This window comes from Zingiber officinale, chromosome 10A (assembly GCF_018446385.1).
Source record: "Zingiber officinale cultivar Zhangliang chromosome 10A, Zo_v1.1, whole genome shotgun sequence".
Taxonomy (NCBI): Eukaryota; Viridiplantae; Streptophyta; class Magnoliopsida; order Zingiberales; family Zingiberaceae; genus Zingiber; species Zingiber officinale.
In genome coordinates this window covers 76,663,176-76,686,571 of record NC_056004.1, presented here as the reverse complement: position 1 = coordinate 76,686,571, position 23,396 = coordinate 76,663,176, and the positions used below count along the sequence as shown (strand labels likewise).

The 23,396-nt window shown below is 40.5% G+C and overlaps 1 protein-coding gene across 1 annotated transcript; it reads left to right on the top strand.

Moving 5' to 3' along the window:
• Positions 1–20,376: 20,376 nt before the first annotated feature.
• Positions 20,377–22,835, top strand: LOC122026165 (AP2-like ethylene-responsive transcription factor AIL5). The gene is made up of 7 exons (XM_042584808.1): positions 20,377–20,650; positions 20,720–21,085; positions 21,222–21,230; positions 21,321–21,409; positions 21,506–21,579; positions 21,666–21,793; positions 21,885–22,835. Exons 1-7 carry the CDS (start codon positions 20,500–20,502, stop codon positions 22,445–22,447), a joined length of 1,380 nt encoding a protein of 459 aa, XP_042440742.1. The 5' UTR covers positions 20,377–20,499; the 3' UTR covers positions 22,448–22,835.
• The last annotated feature ends 561 nt before the right edge of the window (positions 22,836–23,396 follow it).

Here is a 23,396-nt window from a genome sequence, read left to right as displayed (position 1 = left end):
CCATTATAATCCGTAGAGTGTGTTGAATGAAGATATTGACCTCCACATGATTTGACACCATGCACTAGACAAACCATTTTGATTCCCGTTTAAATGCAGTGAAATGTAATGCAACTATGCAAGGACCAATATCCATGTGCTGCTTGTTTTTTCTCTTGGATGACGTTTAGGCGTCATTGAGTCACTGACAAGTGATTGGGTCAGTGATTATTTTAAATCGTATAATATTTTGAAAATGCAACATAAAACTTATTCTTTGTAGCCCAAAGGATGCTCTACAACAAAGGTATAGTATAAATTTAGGGCCTTTCGCCGTACTCGGTGTCCTTCATGGGTCACTTGGGCTATGGGATAGACAAACAACGGACCCTAATAATTCTCTCGACGAACTAAAAATAATACGATAAAAAGCACATTTAAAATCACGGAATTTTCAAAATGCTAATCTAAATTTTAAATTTACAAACGCACATTTATTTTCTATTTTACTTTTCCTTTCAACCACTATAATTTTAGAATACAGCAATATTGATTAATCAGTTAGGACAATATCATATATAAGTACTAACTATGTCAGATGGTATAATGATATTATTCTTTGCAATTCAGTATCATAGTAATATTATTATTTTAATAGGGTAAAATGGAAAATAAGCATCTCCTTACCAAATTTAAAAATTATGTGTTAAATAAATCCTTTCATAAATTGTGGAAAAATATATATATAATTTAAGAGAAGTCTTACTTCCTCGGTGAGCGTTACAAGGGGAGGAAAAAAAAAACTAGCTCACGATCTCAACTTCCAAATAAAAAAATCCTTCTTATGATTCTTTATTGCAAGATTATTGATATAGAGTTACTGACGTGCCAATCAAATGACGGTATAAATTATTCAAAACGATTTTAAGAAATAAACTGAATCTGCTAAACCACGAAAGCTTAAACCCCAACGAGAGCCTATTCTCCAAGATTGCTCAGTAGAATTGTTTGAATGGGAAGTATCCCAGCAAATTTAGTCTTACATTAATTGGATGTAGACTAACTGTTGGGTGCTAATGCTAGCTTCCTCGGAGACATCCTGCAATTCTCATATATATTTAACTGATGACCGATTCTTTTTGATAATTTTAAATGATGTGGACCTACAACCTCTGATGATAGGGAGGCATTGGCTACGTTTATGTGACACCGAGCCCAAACACGTGCTTGGATTTTGATGCTTATATGTGGTAGAATAGATATTGAATGGGTGGATAAGCGCCACCTAAATCAAATCATGTAGTGCACACTACGCTTTCTTTCCTGGCTATTATGATAATATATATATTCTCGTAGGATCTTCCCTTCCTCTTTTGATAGGACAAGCATGCATGTTCAATCTTATCCCCTTCATCTCCACACCCCTAAAACCCTTCCATCCCTCCGAATTGGATCCACATATCTCATATTATATATTCATCAGCTTAACCAGCACAGCACACCGTTTATGATACAAATATGCCAGGCACATGCCTCGTGCATGTACCCGTTTATATATTAAATGTTTCTTTAACCCACGCTCTGCCAACTTATCCAACCCTAGGAGCTAGCAACCCTATCTCACTCACGGCCCCTGCTTGACATGAACATGAACATGAACATGAACATGAACATGAACATGAACACGTCATCAAACTCAATCCACAAAATGGTGGCGATGCAGCGATCGAGCTGCTTTAATTTCCGCAGGTTCACATGACGTCCACCAACTCGATCGTTTCTTTGCGCTTTGACTAGATTCCGAGAGTCCCTGCTCATCTCCCTTGGATCCTCTCTCTCTCTCTCTCTCTCTCTCTCTCTCTCTCTCTCTTCCGCCGCAGGTGCGAGGGCGGCGCTGAGTGCCTCACGTGCTCCTTCTCCGCCCGACGCGGCCTCCGCACCAGCCCTCGTCTACTGCTGGTACACGTGCACCTGCGTCGGACGCATGCCGCCTCCTTAAATTATTAACCCCCGCCCTCCGCTTTGACCGTCGACAGTCGCTGAGGGCCCCACCTTGCCGACGAGGCAAATGGAGGAAGCTGTCCGGCGTGGGTTCCACGGCCCATCATCCTCTCCTCTCCTCCCTCCTCCTTTTAACTTTACTGAAAGGTAAGAGACTGTGATGCCGTTATTTTGAACTGCGACTCGCGGAGAGTCGTAACGTTGACTACTGGCCCCGTCTCCTTATCCGACGGCCGACTCCTGCTTCTCAATCTCCATCGGACGGCCGCTAGGGAGGTGGGTGAGGCGGTGACCGGACCCCACTCGCAGACAAAAGGGACCGGACGAGGGAGAGAGAGGGATGGACGCGTGTCCCGTCAGGAAAGCTAAATGAGGCGGTGGTGATGCGTTGCGTCACTGCGTCTGCTCCATGACTCGCCGTGTCCCCTCTCCTCCCTGCTTGCTTCCCCTCGCCACGCAGGGACGACGACTCCGAGAGCTACATGGACCCGACAACCCGACCCGTTTGTGACATGTCCAGATACGGGATGGGAAGTGAAATTGGTAGATCTAAATCGAATTAAACTATGGAATTTGGTTTAATTATTTGAGAAATTCAATTTTTTTTATAAAAAATATAGATTGTTTTAGTAGATTGCTTTTAAAAGTCTGAATTAAGTTAAATAGAAAAAAACAATTGATTATTATGCTATTAGTTATGGACTTAAAAATAAAATATAATGTTTAACAACATCATCAACATCAATTGATGGACGATCGAAAAAAAAGTAAGAATTTTAATTTTTATTAAATTAATGAATGTTTTATCCATTTGTATAATTTTTAGTATAAAATTTTAGGGCAAATTAGGTTTTAAAAAAATAATTTTTTTAATTTTGATTTAAATAATTTATTCGATTCAATTGTTAATCAATTGCTCATCCCAACTTTGAATTCACAGGACTGTAAATGAGAGTTTTAGATTTTCATATTTAATTATCTTACTATTTAATTGATGTTGGGGTGTAAGGTTATAAATAAAATTTTACATTGGAAACATATGAAAAAAATTATGAATTTAAAAGAGGAAAATATCTCTATTGATATGAAGCATTTTGAGTAGAACTTAAAAACAAAACAAGAGGGTTTATGTCTAAAGTAGACAATATCATATCATTACGGAGATATCTAAATTCTTTTGACCCTAATAATTAGTATCAGAGTCCGGACTGCCAGAAGGTTGTTACATCACCGCAAGTGCACTGTTACGTCGTCAGTAATATAAAAGATTATCGATCCCATAGGGACTGTTGATTAAACAATAATTAACTTTGCACGACGAATTATCTTGATAATCGAAGGTTAATTAGAAAAGAGAGAGTGAAGAAAAGAGAGAATGAATATAATAGGTCGAGGGGGAGGAAGACTAAGCAAGACTAAGAGAGAATGAATTATCTTGACAATCTAATAGGTTGGTTGGATCGAGGGGGAGGAAGACTAAGCAAGACCTAGTAAGTCAATTGAACTGAGAGGCAAAGAAGTCCTAATAGGTCGGGTGGACCGAAGGACAGGAAGACTTGGAGGATCGAGGATCGGACGCCAAATGGATATACTTTTCGCTTAAGGGGGGTCTATGATCCTTTATTTAAGGGGGCATTGTTAAGACTGTGAAATCTTTTGGGTATAACCCAAAAACAAAGCAACGAGAGTTTAAACTAAAAGTGAAAAATATTATATCATTGTAGATATATTAAATTCTTTTGTCCCTAACAATTAAGAATCTGAATCCTTTAATAACCAATTCTCAATTAATTTGATGAAACCCAAAATTAAGTTATGTTAATATCCTTTTTTTCTTTTCACACCAAAAACAATTACAAGGCTTATTAGTAATTTCAACTTCTTATCTTTCTCAAATCACAAACGCATAGCCTAATTTCTACTATCTGCATCGTTTCTTCTTACTGCCTCAATTCTCATCGGTTCTTTATCGTTCTCTCCTCTCCTCTCCCCTCCCTCTCTAATTTTTACTACAACTTTCTCCTTCTTATCTTTTTTATATCACAACAGATCAATTCATCTGTTTCAGCTCTTCTATATATCGATATAGCCGCATCAATCCATCTGTATCTCATTAATTCTTTTAAAAAATCATAGCAACATCTATCCATATCTGTATCTTATCGGTTATTTCATCTGTTCTTGGGGTGATATAAGACATTCTCACTATATAACTTGAGGTATAATTAATAACTTAATTTCTATTTTATTTTCAGATTAAGATTTTTATAGAATAAATCATACTAACATTAAATAATATATTATTTAATTACTTTACAGTAAATATTTATTTTATATAATTTACGAGTATTCATGTATTATATTACACACGTAACGCGTGTGCACGATGGCTTGTATATATAAAATATCTAGACACGACGCTCTGTGAGCTTAATGCAACATGAGTTTGTATTTTATTTTATTATTTTTTAAACTCCCACACACACATATATATTAGGGAATAATTATTATTAGTAAATATTTATTGTTTTCTAGTTATTAGAGAATAATTATTATTCAGAAATACTTATTTGTTTTCTAATTATTAGAGAATAATTATTATTAGAAAAAACTTATTTATTTTTTTTAGTATTTTATATGTTTTCCTATTTTTCACTTGTAATGATATTTATATACCACATATTATCATTAATAAAATGTATGAATTCTATCGTCAACATGGTATTAGAGTACTAAGCTTAACAGCAATCCTTTTTTTTCTTTTCTCCACAATACCCACTAGCCACCTTTTATAATGGCTACCGTCGATGACATCAATCGTCGGCTATCTCTCACAAATACTCCTAATTCACCTTCTGTCCTTGTGGATCTCAACGTCAATGCTCAGGCATCGTTGAAACTCGCCATCTCCAATTACTTTGCCTAGCGCTTGCAGTTCACGTCTCTTCTATTCGGATATGACCTACTGGGTTTTATTGATGGCTCACATCTCTGCCCCCTATGCAGATAACGCTTACAAATGTCACACTCCCTCAGGCGAATCCTGATCATATTCTCTGGCTCCGTCAGGATCAACTTCTCCTCAACGCTATTATAAGTTCGATGTCTCCTACTCTTGTGCAGTTTGTTTCTTCATCAACTTCATCTAGAGATGCATAGCAAACGCTGGAGAGAACCTACGCTGCTCCCTCACGTGGTAGGATTATGACTCATTGTCAAAATATTACAGCCCTCAATAGGGTAACAGATCTATCATTGATTATATATAGGACATCAAAAGAAATATTGACGCTCTTGCGCTTATGAATGTCAAAGTTGACTTTGATGAGCTCTCCCTTCGTGTCATAAATGGTCTTAGCCAAGATTACTGCAATATCTCACATGCTCTGCAAGTTCGTGACATCCCTATTACCTCTGATGATCTATTCGAACAACTCCTCAGCTATGAAGCCCAGTTAAAAGTCTCGACACCATCTCCATCTTTGATGTCAATGACTGCTCTTGTGGCTCTAGCAAGGAATTCTTGTAATCGGTATTCAAATTATTATGGTGGTCACCAGTAGGTTCCACCAATGTCTCATCAGTCACACCTGTCTACTCCTGAGCTGCCTACGCATCCTCCTGCACATCCAGTTGTATCCAGTCCCAATTGTTATCTTGGGCGCTGTCACATCCAGGTGTCCAAGGTCACTTTGCTCGCCAATGTGATCATATGACTGCCTCGATGCTTGCTCTGCTTCCACCGGCTCCTCCATGTGCTCCTCATCCAGCATATAGTGCACCGTTTATGCACACAACTGCTCATTTTATACCTCCGTCTGATTCTCAAAAATGGGTGGTTGACTCTGCCACGTCTCATTATGTCACCACCGATCTCACTACTCTCTCGTTGCATGAACCTTAGTCTGGGAATGATAGTGTTGTCATTGGTGATGGTTCTGGACTACCTATTACACACACTGGTTCTTTCTCTTTCTCCACTCTATTTTTCCTTTTAGTTTTCTCTAATGTTTTATTTATGTCATCTATGTCAAAAAATTTGATTTCTGTCGCTGCACTTTGTGCTACTAATCCTATTACATTTCTTTCTTTGATTCCTATTTTCATGTGCTGGATCGTCGTACAGGAGCGACACTAGTCAGCGGGGTCCATAGAGATAGTGTTTATTACTGGCCAAAATTTGCATCTACTCTATCATCCCCTTCGGCCTTTTTTGTGTCTATCTCTTTATTTATTTCCTTATGGCATAGTCATTTAGGTCATCTATCATTAGGTGTTTTGTAATGTTTTTTTGTTATCCTTGGGCCTTTCATTTTCTGCGGATATTTTATCTAATTTTACATGCACTTCGTGCAATATTAATAAGAGTCATAAATTGCCCTGTCATAAATCTAGTATTTCGTCTCGTGCTCCTTTGGATATTATCTTTTCTGATGTTTGGACATCTCTTATATCATCATTTAATGGACTCAAGTATTATGTTATCTTTGTTGATCATTTTACAAAGTATATATGGCTTCATCCCTTATGCAAAAAATCATATGTATACTCTACTTTTAGTGCATTCAAAACTCTTGTTGAAAATCGATTCTCAATGACTATCAAAACACTCTTCACGGACAATAGAGGTGAATTCTTAGCCCTTCACTCCTTTCTTACTACTCACGGTATTAGTCACCTTACCACTCCTCCACACACTCCTGAACACAATGGATACTCTGAATATCGTCATCGTCATATTGTCGAAACTGATCTCACTTTATTGTACAAAGCGTATATTCCACTCACTTTCTGGCCTTATGCCTTTTTTACGGCAGTCTATTTGATTAACCGCATGCCTAAGGTCGGTCTTTCCCACATGTCCTCTTTTAAAAAATTATTTACCACCGTTCCTGATCTTTCTAAGCTTCGAGTTTTCGGGTGTCTATACTTTCTGTGGTTGCACCCCTACTCTAACCACAAGCTTGATCCCAAGTCAACCTCTTGTGTCTTCCTTGGCTATTCTCTCACCCAGAATATCTTCTTGTGCTATGATATCGCTCTCAAAAGAGTCTTTGTATCTCGTCATGTTAAGATTATGGAGCATGTTTTTCCATTTACCATCACCTCCTTCTTGGATTCCATAATAATAGACATTGACTCTGAGCTCTCTACCGAACCAATCCTCTTGTGGGACCCTTTGGCACCGGTTCTGCAACCTGCCACTAGCCGTAGCCGCCCCCAACCGACTTTTTAATCTCTGTCATCACAGCCACCATCACCGCCTCTTGTTGTCAGGCTGTCCACGCTACTTGGTGGCGACCAACCCGCTAGCCCACCGCCTCTCTATCCCCATCTCGCTTCTCAAAACCAACATTCCATGCAAACTCACTCCAAAAATGTCATCTATAGATCCAATTCAAAGTATCTTCTTCATACTAGCCTTTAACAGCCTTGTGAACCCTCCTCTGTTACGTAGGTGCTCAAAGATCTGAATTGGGTACAGGCCATGCACGAAGAGGATGATGCTCTTCTTCGTAATCAGACTTGGACTCTTGTCCTGCCTTCGCCAGACCAAAATCTTGTGGGTAACAGGTGGGTGTTTCACATTAAACGTAATTCTGATGGCTTAATTGATCGGCATAAGGCTCGCCTTGTTGTTAAGGGGTTTCATCAGCATCCTAGTGTTAACTTTCATGATACATTTAACCCTGTTATTAATCCAGTAACAATGCGCATTGTTCTTAGTTTGGCTGTGAATCGAGAGTGGTGTCTTTGGCAATTTGATGTCAACAATGAGTTTCTTAATGATCGCCTTGAAGAGAAGGTTTATATGGCGCATCCTTCGAGTATGCGCAGTGCTGAGTTTCTAGATCATGTATATCATTTGCATAAGACACTTTATAGCTTGAAGCAGGCTTCGTGCACCTAGTATTTGGAGCTTCGCATATTCTTCATCTCTCTTGGCTTTGTCGCTTCTCGGGCTGACATCTCATTATTTGTTTATTTTCGAGATGATACTCTTATCTATTTATGTATATGTTGATGATCTAATCATTACAGGGAGTGATGCTTCTTTTGTTGACATCATAGTATGCAAACTTTATGTAAAATTTGTGATTAAGGATCTTGGGGCTCTTTCCCTCTTCTGTGATGTTGAGGTTCGCCCAACCTCAAATGGTCTTCTCTTGTCTCAGCAAAAGTATGTCATTGATCTTTTCTCCAAACACAACATGCTTGACTCCAAGCCGGTCTCCACTCCTATTGCTGCTGGCTCTCGTCTTACTTTATATGATGAGTTTTCATTTTTTTTTGATGCGACTAAGTTCCGACAAGTGGTTGGGATCTTACAACATCTCCGTATGACTTGTCCTGATATTTCCTTTACGGTCAACAAGCTCTCACAGTTTATGCACGCTCCTTCGGAAACGCATTCGGGTGTTGTGAAGCATCTACTTCGGTATCTCAATGGTACTAGGGATCTTGACATTCGTCTTCTTACAGATGCAGCTCTTACTCTTCATGGTTTCTCTAATGTGGACTATTAGGAGATCCAGATGATCGGTGTTCTATGGGTGCATTTATTATTTTTCTAGGTGCTAATTCGATTTCTTGGAAATCTTCCAAACAATGCATGGTTACGCGCTCTTCGACTGAGGCTGAATATTGTGCCATTGATTCTCCAGCATCTGAGATCCAATGGATTAAGTTACTTTTGACAGACCTACTTCTTCTGGTTACCACGCTTGTTGTGATCTTCACTGATAATTTGGGTGTCACGTATCTTTCAACTAATCTTGTTTTTCACTTTCGGATAAAGCATCTGACTATTGACTATCACTTTGTTCGTGATCTGATTCAGGCCTCCGAACTATGAGTTACTCATATTCCTGCTGAGGATCAGTTGACTGAAATACTTACCAAGTCACTTTTTCAATCTCGACATTTCCTATTTGCAGCAAGATTGGTGTCATTCCTAGGACATCATCTTAAGGGGGGTGTGTTAGGGAATTATTATTATTAGTAAATAGTTATTTATTTCCTATTTATTAGGGAATAATTATTATTAAGAAATACTTATTTGTTTCCTAATTATTAGAGAATAATTATTATTAGGAAATACTTATTTATTTTTTAGTATTTTATATTTTCCTATTTTTTTAATTATAATAATATTTATATACCACATATTATCATTAATATCTATATATATATATATATATATATATATATAAATAATGGTGCAAGCCTTTAATTGATCCCATTGGGAAGTAGTGGAGGGTAGACCACTGGTGACGTGACGTGAAAGTTGATTTGCTCAAAGAATTTTGGGAATTGCCTAGTCAAGTAACTTCGAGGACCTCCTATAGACAGAAACAAAGAGGAGAGAGAGAAATTGTCAATTAACAAGCCAAAAAGTGTCTCTAGCGCAACTACTCCAATGATCAAGTTAAAAGGTAGTGGTAGTGCAAAAGTAGAAAGAAATGAAGGCAAGTATGTGTTGGGATTTTCGAGCCACAAAAACCACTTTTTGCGTTGCGGAAACCTCGAAATCTCATGCCACCAGATCCGTGCGAAGAAAATAATTTCAAAAACTTTACGTGTACGAGTTTCTAAACCTAGATCTACTCTAGATCTACATGGTAGAGAGATTACCCTTGATGTGAAGCCCTTCGCTTATCCCGCTCGTCCAAGTTTGCCGGATCTCGAGAGTGTTCAAGTGGACACTCCTCTATATGTATCCACACGAACGATTAGGTGGAGAAAAATCAAACAAAAGGTGTGCTAGCACCTTTGAAGGTTCGCCCAAGGTGGAGGAGAGGGAGAAGAAGATGAGAGGAGGAAGAAGATGGAGTTACTCACACAAAATAAAACTCCCACAATGGTGTTAAAGTGGTCGGCCACTTCAAGGAAGGCTTTTAAACCTCCATGGGATATAAAGAGTCACAACTCTTGATCTCCCTCATGAGGTGGCACACACATGTGCTAGCCATGATGATGTGGCACATCATAATTAGCCCACTCAATGCCAACTCACAAATAAGGTGACAATGGTCAAGTCAAACTTGACCTTTTATCTTCCTCTCAAGTCAAGTCAAACTTGACCTTTCATCTTCCTCTCAAGTCAAGTCAAACTTGACTACTTCTCTCCCATGGTTGATCAAATCTAACCATTGGTTCAAGTCAATTTTAATTTAATGAATCTCTATTCATTGAATTAAATTGGCTCAATGAGTCTAAGTCCAAATTAGACTCATTTAACACATGAACCAAATTGAGTTCAACTCAATTAGTTTACTTTGGATTACTCTTAATCAAATTTGGTTCATCACATGAACCTAATCCTCTTGGTTCATCAAATGAACCTAATCTCCATCTAATTACCCTTTGTGTGTGACCCTATAGGTTCTTGTAACGTTGGCAATGCTCATAAACCTATTTAGAAGCATAAGTAATGAGCGGTATCTAGCAACACATCATTACTACCCAAGTTACAAGAATGTTGAGATCCAACATCACCTTGTGACTACTAATTGTGACTTTTCACAATATATGACAACGCTATTCTATCCTAGACATCTAGATTGATCAATGTGAGACATAGACCATGTCATCCTCTAATCAATCTAAATTTTGAACTCCAAGTAGACTCACTCAATCAAATGAGCTCAACATCTCATATTGACTCATTTGGGCATGACCATGCACTTAGTGGTCTCACTCTATCAAGAATAATGATTTCACTCCCGTCATATAGGAGGGATAGATCCCATCTACATCACTCACATCTCTCTGTATAATTTGTTACATAACCAGTAATCGCCTTTATAGTCCACCCAGTTACGGGTGATGTTTGACGAAGCCAAAGTATGCAACTCATTATGTAAGGAACCATGGTGACTTCAGGTCCAAGGACTAATAGTGATACTAATAGTCACATGACAAAGTATATGACACTCATATAACGATCCATGATACTTTCTCATGGCGGGTCATTCAGTATATATTCTCCAATGCATACCCATGTGTCAACTTGATATCTCTATATCCATGACTTGTGAGATCAAGTCATCGAGTTGACCTTTATGCTAATCTCGTCGTATTAACATTGTCCTTGAATGTTAATACTTGACTAGGAATGATTAAGATTAGTGTTTCCTATATCATCTCACTATCGATTCAACCAATCGATTGATAAAGGTAAGAACCTTCTACTCAAGGACGCTATTATACTTAGTTATTTGGCACCAATGCAAGTAAGTATAATAATAACCATAAACAAATGCCTTTATATACATAAGAAATATGATACAATGAGTCCATACAACAATCATCAAATGATTGGCTCTTGGGCACTAACTAACAATCTTCCACTAGCACTAGTGCCAATCAGTGTAGGCTCTAAGGCCTAATGACCTAGTGTGACCATCATGATTTCCCTGTGCCAAAGCCTTGGTCAAGGGATCTGCGATGTTAGCCTCTGTGGGTACTCTACAAATTTTCATATCTCCTCTATCGATAATCTCTCGAATGAGATGGAAGCGCTATAGTATGTGTTTGGTCCGCTGTTGTGAGCGAGGTTCCTTAGCCTGTGCAATCGCTCCATTGTTGTCACAATAGAGCTCCATCGGATCAGCTATGCTAGGAACCACCCCAAGCTCAGTAATGAAATTACGGATCCAAACTGCCTCCTTTGCTGCTTCTGATGTAGCAATATACTCGGCTTCTATTGTAGAATCAGCAACTGTGTCCTGCTTCAAACTCTTCTAGCTCACAGCACCACCATTTATGCAAAACACGAACCCTGACTGCGATCGATAGTCATCCTGATCAGTTTGGAAGCTAGCATCACTGTAACCCTTTACAGCTAGCTCGTCATCGCCTCCATATATCAAGAAATATTCTTTAGTCCTTCTTAAGTACTTAAGAATATTCTTGACTGCTATCCAGTGACTTTCACCTAGATCTGATTGATATCTGCTCGTCATGCTCAAAGTATACGAGACATCAGGACGAGTACATAGCATGACGTACATGATAGATCCTATGGCTGAGGCATAAGGAATCGTATCCATGCGGTCTCTCTCCTCTCTAGAAGAGGGACTTTGAGTCTTCGAAAGACTCACACCATGTGACATCGGCAGAAATCCCTTCTTGGAGTTCTGCATGGCAAACCGTAGTAATACCTTGTCAATATATGTGCTCTGACTTAGGCCAAGCAATCTCTTATATCTATCTCTATAGATCTGTATGCCTAGAATACATGTTGCTTCACCTAATTCCTTCATTGAGAAAAAATTCCCTAGCCAAGTCATGACAGACTGCAGCAAAGGGATGTCGTTCCCAATTAGTAGTATGTCATCCACATACAATACAAGGAAGACAACTGGGTTTCCTACAACCTTCTTGTAGACATAAGGTTCATCTTCATTCTTGATGAAACCAAAACATTTGATTGCATCATCGAATCGAAAATTCCAGCTCCGAGAAGCTTGCTTTAGTACATAAATGGACCTATGCAGCTTGCATACTCTGCAAGTATGTTGTGGATCTACAATCCCCTCAGGTTGTGTAATGTACACATCCTCGAGCAGGTTTCCATTCAGAAACGTGATTTTGACATCCATCTGCTAGATCTCATAATCGTGGTATGCTGCAATAGCAAGCATGATCCGAATGGACTTAAACATGCTACTGGAGAAAAGGTTTCATCATAGTCAATACCATGAATTTGCTTGAAACCTTTAGCTACCAAGCGACCCTTATAAATAAGTCTATCCATGTCAGTCTTTCTCTTAAAACCCACTTACACCCAATGGTTTTAACCCCTTCAGGTGGATCAACCAAAGTCCATACTTGGTTGGTGTACATGGATTCCATCTCGGATCTCATGGCTTCTAGCCATGACTCTAAATCTGGTCTCATCACAGCTTCCTGATAGGAGGTAGACTCATCCTCAATGAGCACAATGTCATCATGGTCAGATAAGAGAAATGAGTATCTCTCAGGCTGACGAAGTACCCTATCAGACCTGCGAAGAGGTAGGTCTACCTGAACTGGTTGTTGTTCCTCAACTCTTTGTGGAACAACATCATCCACAACACTTTGTGGTTCCAGTTCAACTTCCATCAAGGCTTCAGTGCTATGGTCCACATCTTGAACTTCTTCAAGATCGAACGTACTCCCACTAGTTTTTCTAGAAACAAAGTCCCTTTCTAGAAATACCCGTCTTTCCCACAACTACCTTGTGTTGACGGGGAATGTAGAAGTAATATCCCTTCGTTTCCTTGGGACATCCAATAAAATAGCACTTATCATATTTGGGTCCCAGTTTGTCTGAGATTTGACGTCGAACGTAAGACTCACAACCCCAAATCCTCATAAAAGACGCCTGGGCATCTCTCCCAGTCCATATCCTATATGGTGTCTTTATCACAGGCTTGGATGGAACTCGGTTGAGTATGAAGGCTGCTGTGTCTAAAGCATAGCCCCAAAAAGATGTAGGAAGATCTGTGTGACTCATCATATACCGTACCATATCTAATAAGGTATGATTCCTCCTTTCAGATACACCATTCCACTGTGGTGTTCCAGGAGGAGTGAGTTGGGATAGAATTCCACACTCAGTTAGATAGTCACAAAACTCATGGCTAAGGTATTCACCACCTCGATCTGGTCGAAGTATTTTAATACTCTTGCCAAGCTGATTTTGTACTTCATTCTTGAATTCTTTGAACTTTTCAAAAGATTCTGACTTTTGTGTCATCAGATACACATAACCATATCTACTGAAGTCATCAGTAAATGTAATGAAGTACCTATAACCACCCCTGGCAGCGACATTGAAAGGGTCACATACATGACTATGTATAAGTCTTAACAAGTCAGTCGCTCTCTCGTTGTGTCCACTAAAGGGAGTCTTGGTCATCTTGCCTAGCAGGCATGACTCATATGTCTCATATGATTCAAAATCAAATGAGTCCAACAAACCATCTTTATTGAGCTGAGATAAGCATTTGTCATTTATATGACCTAAGCGACAGTGCCAGATATAGGTTTGGTTCATGTCATTTGACTTGAACCTCTTGGTACTTATGTTATAGATAAGGTTCTCAAGGTCTAGAATATAGAGTCCGTTTATCAGAGGTGCAGTACAATAGAACATATCATTTAAATAAATTGAACAACATTTGTTCTTTATTATAAATGAAAAGTCTTTCTTATCTAAACAAAAAACTGATATAATGTTCTTAGTCAGAGCAAGCATATAACAACAATCATCCAATTCTAGTACAAGCCCAGAGGGCAGAGATAGAGAATAAGTTTCTACAGCAACAGCAGCAACCCGTGCTCCATTGCCGACGCGTAGGTCCACCTCGCCCTTCGTTAATGCTCTTCTATTTCTCGGCACCTGCACATTAGTACAAATGTGAGAAGCACATCCAGTATCTAATACCCATGATGAAGAAATAGATAGATTGACTTCTATAACATATATACCTGAAGTAGAAGTCTCACTTCTCTTCTTCTTAAGATCTTCCAGGTACACTTTGCAGTTTCTCTTCCAGTGCCCGGTCTGACCGCAGTGGAAGCAAGTAGCATCCTTGGCAACCCCTCCTTTGGATTTCAGTGCCTAGCCTTTGCCCTTGGCTTGGGACTTTCCCTTACCTTTGGGCTTGCCCTTGCCCTTGTGTTTCTGAGCTATCAGAATAGAGTTGGGCTTAACTTTCTTAAGGTTGACCTCAGCAGTTCTTAACATGCTAAGCAGCTTGGGTAGTGGCTTGTCAATTTCGTTCATGTTGTAATTTAGAACAAATTGACTATAGCTATCTGGCAAGGATTGCAAGATCAGGTCAGTGACCAGCTCTTGGCTAAGTGGGAATCCCAACCTCTGTAGGTTTTCTATATACCCAAACATCTTGAGTACATATGGGCCTACGGGAGTCCCGTCTTGCATCTTGCACTGAAACAGTGCCTTAGAGATCTCGAATCTCTCGTGCCGCGCTTGTCCTTGATATAGTTGACGAAGATGTTCAACCATATCATAAGCACCCATCAACTCATGTTGCTTCTGAAGCTCAGAGTTCATGGTCGCGAGCATTAGACATGACACATCTAATGCGTCATCTTGATGCTTCTTGTAAGCATCTCGGTCAGCTCGTGTGGCAGTGGCAGGAGGTGCCTCAGGAATGGGCTGCTCCAGGACGTACAGTTTTCGTTCCTCTGTGAGAACGATTCTCAGGTTCCTGTACTAGTCCAGGAAGTTTGCTTCATTGAACTTGTCCTTATCAAGGATAGAACGCAGGGAGAAGGAGTTCGTGTTTGACGACATGATAATCTACAACAAAAAAATGCAGAAAATAAATATCATATTCTATTAATCATTTAATTAGGCCTTTAAATAAATGATGCTCCCACTGAATTATAGAACTTTTGAAGAATCAAGTCATGGATGTGGTCAAACTGTTGGGGATCAGACAACCGGCTTGAAGGGGGGTTGGATAGACTGTGCCCCCAAATACTCGCTTCTTTCTACAACATTAGTGCGCAAGCGGAAATGCAAACAAAGCAAGTAGAAAGCTAAATACTAAAGGAAAGAATGCAAACCAAACTACACGATCATTTACGTGGTTCGGAGATAAAGCTCCTACTCCACGGCGTGTCCGTAAGATGGACGATTCCTATCCGTCAGTGGATTACTCCCCGGAAGATCTCTGGTTAGCTCAAATCTCCTTGTGGGTTGAGAAACCTCACCACAAACTCACCAAGACCTCTTGGACACAAGGGAAACTCTTGAGCACTTGTAGACTACTAATTAGACCTTAACCAAGTCTAATTTCGTCAGCTCTAACCAAACTCCCAAGCTTTGGTTATAAAGGTCGCGGGTTGAAAACCCCGCCTACCAGTCGACTGCTAAAACATGCAGTCGACTGCCCTCAGTGGAAATTCGACCGTTACATCCCAACGGCTCGATTCCATACGAACAGAGATATTCTATTCGCTGTCAGTCGACTGCCCCAGTTGACTGCTAAAACATGCAGTCGACTGCTACAGTACTGCTACAGTAGCGCTACAGTACTGCTATAATAAACCCCTAAAACTAGGATTTTACTCCGAGTACAATCTCTCATGCACTCGTACCCTCACCCTTATGACTCATTTGACACTTCATTTGCAGCTTTGACCTCTTGCCTTCAAGCCTACTTCATTTGACTCTCGTCCCTCGGATGCATTTAAGCCCGCGGCTCGTCCCCAATGCCATCCTTCGCGTATGCCTCGAAGTCGCTTCCCTCGGCCCTTGTCCTCGCTGCCTTGTCCATGGTCCCTCGGATGCTCCATCCTTCACCGGACCCGAAGCCATCAACCTGAGTCACATGTGTATCCTGCAAACCTACACAACTCAAATACACATATCAAATACAAGGGTAAACCTAACTTAAACCCTTTGCCCAAACACCAAAACACATGGTCACACGGACCATTGGGATTGCTCCAACACAAACCACATCTACTAGATTCTAACCACCTATAATTTGTGCAGGACAAGATCTACATCATACTACACCTTGAGTTAGCTTTGGCTAAATCACCCAAGACTTAGTATGATCGGTAGGTAACTAATTACCAATTACATCTCTATGTAACTCTTGTTTATAGGATCAAGATCCGCATGTATATTAAAACTTGAGTTAGCTTTGGCTAAATCGCCCAAGAGTTAATATAAATGTGATTTTAACCTATCTACCAACCATTGGAAAATGCTTAAAACTCGATCCAATTGAGTTAACTAGTTACTCAATCTAATTGAGTTGTACTCACCCATGCGTTGATAGGCGGGACCAAGATTGTCCCTCCGCACCCTACTAAGATAATATGAGTTGCTCTGCTTTGGCAGATTCAACAACAATATGTGATCGAGGTAGTGATGGGTATCACAGCATGGTAGGCATTTCGAGTTGACGTGATTGAGATCTAATCTAATCGACGATGTGTATCAAGTACGCGATTTAGATCGAATCTAATCGTTAAGGCACTAATTAATTACTAATCTAGCATGCATCAAATACACGTACACAAGCAATTAATTAAATTTTATGATTAGTCATGGCCCTACTACGATCTTTTCAAGCCAATGAGAAGATCGGTTGGTCAACCTAGGGTCAATAGCTTCTCCAAGCTCCTCCCTTTGACCGCCATGTGTTGCTCGTACCCTCCTCGTAACTCCTCCTCGAGTGGACCTTCCACCGCCTCATTTTGTATATTACAAAAAGTGAAACTCGAGTTACATTCGAGTCTAAAACTATTTTATAACAGGAATATAAATAGAAGGGCACGACGCGAATCAAGTACAACACGCACAAACACACAAAATGGCGCGCAGGCCATATTATAAATTACAACACATATTTCCAATCAAATTGGGTTCTTTGGGCCATGACCATCACAAAATGATACATAATTCTAAATTATGTAATTTCTATAAGTTTCTGTAATTTTTCTAATATTTTTACGATTTTATGAGTCGCAACTTTCCGACGGTCCGGATTAGCGATTTTCAGGCGCAATCGCAGAACAAAGCCCTTGCGGGGTTAGGGGCAGCACCCCTACTTATGATATAACCATCGTGAGTGTTACTAAGCGATCCTACAACAACTTAAGTCGATGTCCCAAACAAAAATAAATTTGTTTGGGTGAGACATTGCTGTTTCGGAAGGTTTTTCTCGGTCGTCGAAGCCTACAAGTGTCCAAACACTTGTTGCTTCGCTTCTTCGAGAAAAATACCCATAAAATACATAAAAATCACAAACTTACAGAAAGTTACAGATATGTAATTTTCATAAAAAATACAAACGAAACTCATACACGCTTCGCACGTGGCTCTGATACCACTGTTGGGATTTTCGAGCCGCAAAAATCGCTTTTTGCGTTGCGAAAACCTCGAAATCTCATGCCACCAGAATCGTACGAAGAAAATAATTTCAAAAACTTTATGTGTACGAGTTTCTAAACCTAGATCTACTCTAGATCTACATGGTAGAGAGATTACCCTTGATGCGAAGCCCTTCGCTTATCCCGCTCGTCCAAGTTTGCCAGATCTCGAGAGTGTTCAAGTGGACACTCCTCTATATGTATCCACACGAACGATTAGGTGGAAAAACCAAACAAAAGGTGTGCTAGAACCTTTGAAGGTTCGACCAAGGTGGAGGAGAGGGAGAAGAAGATGAGAGGAGGAAGAAGATGGAGTTACTCACACAAAATAAAACTCCCACAATGGTGTTAAAGTGGTCGGCCACTTCAAGGAAGGCTTTTAAACCTCCATGGGATATAAAGAGTCATAACTCTTGATCTCCCTCATGAGGTGGCACACACGTGTGCTAGCCTTGATGATGTGGCACATCATAATTAGCCCACTCAATGCCAACTCACAAATGAGGTGGCAATGGTCAAGTCAAACTTGACCTTTCATCTTCCTCTCAAGTCAAGTCAAACTTGACCACTTCTCTTCCATGGTTGATCAAATCTAACCATTGGTTCAAGTCAATTTTAATTTAATGAATCTCTATTCATTGAATTAAATTGGCTCAATGAGTCTAAGTCTAAATTAGACTCATTTAACACATGAATCAAATTGAGTCCAACTCAATTAGTTTATTTTGGATTACTCTTAATCTAATTTGGTTCATCACATGAACCTAATCCTCTTGGTTCATCAAATGAACCTAATCTCCATCTAATTGCCCTTTGTGTGTGACCCTATAGGTTCTTTTAACGTTGGCAATGCTCCTAAACTCATTTAGAAGCATAAATAATGAGCGGTATCTAGCAACACATCATTACTACCCAAGTTACAAGAATGTTGAGATCCAACATCACCTTGTGACTATTAATTGTGACTCTTCACAATATGTGACAATGTCCTTCAATCCTAAACATCTAGATTGATCAATGTGAGGCATAGACCGTGTTATCCTCTAATCAATCTAAATCTTGAACTCCAAGTAGACTCACTCAATCAAATGAGCTCAACATCTCATATTGACTCATTTGGGCATGACCATGCACTTAGTGGTCTCACTCTATCAAGAATAATGATTTCACTCCCGTCATATAAGAGGGATAGATCACATCTACATCACTCACATCCCTCCGCATACTTTGTTACATACCCAGTAATCGCCTTTATAGTCCACTCAATTACGGATGACGTTTGACGAAGCCGAAGTATGCAACTCATTATGTAGGGAACCATGGTGACTTCAGGTCCAAGGACTAATAGTCATACTAATAGCCACATGACAAAGTATATGACACTCATATAACGATCCATGATACTTTCTCATGGCGGGTCATTCAGTATATATTCTCCAATGCATACCCATGTGTCAACTTGATATCTCTATATCCTTGACTTGTGAGATCAAGACATCGAGTTGACCTACATGCTACTCTCGTCGTATTAACATTGTCCCTGAATGTTAATACTTGACTAGGAATGATTAAGATTAGTGTTTCCTATATCATCTTACTATCGATTCAACCAATCGATTGATATAGTTAAGAACCTTCTACTCAAGGATGTTATTATACTTAGTTATTTGATACCAATACAAGTAAGTATAATAATCATAAACAAATATCTTTATATACATAAGAAATATGATACAATGAGTCCCTACAACAATCATCAAATGATTGACTCTAGAGCTCTAACTAACAGTATGTGAATGTGCGTGTGCTTACCTGCACTAGTAGAGAAGAATCCCTTTTATTTGTTTAAACTCATTATAACTCAACTCCTAAATATTAAAATTTTAAACCCTAAATACATATAATATACCTCGTGACTATATAAAATTGTTAATCTTGAACACTATAATCTAAGAAGGAAGTCTAAATCTTAGAAATTTTTTTTATTGGTTCAAATTCATTATAATCTAACTCTTAAATTCTAAATATATATAATATATTTTAACATAAAATTGAAAAAATATAAAGAAAATTATTGAATGAATTCCGACGCTTGACCAATATCATGGACAGCGCTCGGTGTACAATCCTCACCAGAGCAAAACCTATATATATATATATATATATATATATATATATATATATATAAAATCAGTTATTGGATTCAGATCTTGAGCTGTATCCGAACCCGCCAATTTACTTCGCCGCTGCGACAGCTTATGGCGGAGGCGTCCTGGGGCAGGAAGCGGTCAAGAAGGCCGCCGAGATGGCCCGTGAAAGGCTTCCATTTGGTCCCCTGCACCCTTTTATTTATTTATTTATTTATATATATATATTTTTACTTCATTTATAGGATTTAAGTAATTGACACTTAATTAGGAATTCATGGAGATGACTGATGACCTCGTGGCCCGTGCAATCTCTCATTATATTCTCTCTCTTCCCTGCTCTCCTCATCTTGTTCTCTGTATGTGTGTCGAACTTCCCGTTTGGCTTTCCTTCTTCTGATCTTGAAGCGGAGCGCCGCCTCGGAATCCCCAGAACGCCTCTTGGATTGTACAACCCCCAGACATGGACATGGACATGGACATCGATATGGACGCTTCTTCTCACAACTGGCTAGCCTTCTCTCTGGCGCAGCAACCCTGCAGCCTCCTCGAAGCCTTCTCCTCCTCCTCCTCCTCCTCCGCCGCCGCGGCTGCTGCTCCGTCTGCGCACCATGGTTTTGTTTCTCTACTCGTTTTCTTAGGCTCCGGTCTTGAATAGTATTATATATTAGCGGGTGGCGCAGATGGTGGTGTGGAGGCAGCCGACGAGGAGACCAACGCCGCCACCGAGCTGGTGGCGCTGGCTTCGATGGGGCCGAAACTAGAGGACTTCCTCGCGGCACCGCTGGGGCGGTACTCCGCCTACGACTCCGAGCTGAAAAGCATCGCAGCAGCCGGGTACATACACTCGGAGCAGCCGGTCGCCGCCGCGGCGCCCTCAGCAGAGTCCGCTAGGAAATCCACGTCGTCCGCGACCGCCGCGGACACCTTCGGCCAGCGCACCTCCATCTATCGGGGCGTGACCCGGCACCGCTGGACGGGGCGGTACGAGGCGCACCTGTGGGACAACAGCTGCCGCCGGGAGGGCCAAAGCCGCAAAGGCCGCCAAGGTAGTCGACGAAACTCCGACCCCAACCTTCTCTACATTTCCTTCCTCGCATATCATCTAATTAACGTGTTTGCTTTCGCTCTTGCTCTTGTTCTTGCTTTTTGTCTCGTTGCTGCTCCACCTCCCTTGGCATGCAGTTTATTTAGGTGCGATTCTTCCAGGCTTCCCTTCCCTCTCCTCCTTTTCCATTTCCCAAAGATTCAGATTCAACAACAAATTATATATATATATTTCAGGCGGATACGATAAGGAGGACAAGGCTGCGAGAGCTTACGATCTGGCAGCGCTCAAGTATTGGGGTCCGACCACCACTACCAACTTCCCAGTCAGTAAAAATTACTCCACTCGATCTTCTTTGTGTTCTTGTAAATTAATCTTACGATATATGATGCATGGCTATTATTTGTGCATGCTGATGAAGATCTCAAACTACGAGAGGGAAATGGAGGAGATGAAGAACATGACAAGGCAAGAGTTCGTGGCCTCCCTCCGAAGGTGAAGAAGAAGACTTCATTCATTAATTAGGACGCCTTAGCTTCCACATTTAATTTGTATTTGATCGCTCTTGTTGTTGCATGTAGGAAGAGCAGTGGATTTTCTCGCGGCGCCTCCATCTACAGAGGAGTCACCAGGCACCATCAGCACGGGCGGTGGCAGGCGAGGATAGGCAGAGTGGCCGGCAACAAGGACCTCTATCTCGGAACATTTAGTGAGTTCTTGTAAAAAATGGATCCCTAGCTAGTGTTTTGTTTCGTAAATTCGTCGGCGTAATTAATTATGCGGAAACGGACGATGTTTAGGCACGCAGGAGGAGGCGGCGGAGGCGTACGACATCGCGGCGATCAAGTTCCGCGGCCTCAACGCCGTGACCAACTTCGACATGAGCCGTTACGACGTCAACAGCATCGTCAGCAGCAACCTTCCCATCAGCGGCCTCTCCGGCAAGTCGTCCTCCAAGCCGACTCAAGACTCACCGTCGCCTCCGCCGCAGTCTTCCTCGCCCGATCAGAGCACGATGAAGCCGCCACCGGACCACGAGTACTGGTCCCTTCTCGCCTTCCACCCCCACCACCACCCCCACCACAACCCTGGCTTCGGCCTCTTCCCCCCGGCCTTGCCGATGATGGACTTCGCAAGCTTGCCAAACCCTAACCCCACCAAGCCCATCCACCAAGAGGCTGGCATCGGCCTTGCTTGCTACGACGCGATCCAACAATATCAGCAAGATCATCAATTCGAGAGCAACGCATACAATTACGATCACGCATCCAGTTACATGGAGAGTTGGATCGCCCCACCGCCGTCTTCTTCTTCCAAGCCCACAGCGGCAGCCTTTCCGGCAGCCATCTTCGGGATGGAATGACATGTTAATGTTAATTAGGGTGCGTGTCTGTGTTCATTTGTCTGTGTCTGTGTTGTATGTGTATGTTTGTGCGAGAGAGAAAGAGAGATGGAGATGAAGATGAAGAACTGACAATAGTTACACAAAGGAAAGGAAGGAATGAAGGACTGACACAAGAGAAGAGAAAGAGAGGCTTTACTAGCCAAGTAGTAGCTAGCTAACGTGAGAATTCAAAGTTTGTCATGCTCAAACTCGACGTTTATCTTTTCTTTTGCTTTCTTTGTTCCTGTCTTTACTGACATGATTCTATATATTGTCATCTGATGCAAACATGCTTTTTGTTGCTTAATTCCGTCCCTTTGTTTTTGCATCTTTGTAATAATATATAGGAAGGAGCTTCTTTTCCCTACAGGACTCAGATCACTGGCCTCGATACTGTGCATGACTTCCTCAAACTGCATGAATTGCACCATTTCTAATTAGCATATTTTAAAACCAAACTAAACTAAAATAAAAGCAAGAAGAATAACTTTTCCAATTCATGTTTGTTCGACCAAAAATTAAAGTGGCGAGTCAATGTTGGATTTCTTTCAGAGAAGTAGCTTTCTACTTTAACTTTTCTGCCTTGCTGTATGTATCTGGCAAAAGTAATTGCATAAAATTGTGCTTCTAATTGCATATATGTTCTTCTTCAAGTTCGACTTGGATATCTGGCAAAAGTAGTTTTGTTTGAGAGTGGTGTGTTTCAGAAATATAGTAAAGAAATGGCCATGTAGTAAGTAATTTGAATACTATCGTTTTATAATAAGGACACGAAGAAATGTCAAGTGCTTGTCACATGGAGTCGATCGATGACTACATTTTGGCACGAGGTCGACTCTTCATTGAAGAAATGAATGGAGTTCATTGATTAATTCAAAAGTGATTTGAATGAAGTTTAAATAATTTTGACTAAGTTAGGTAAAAAATA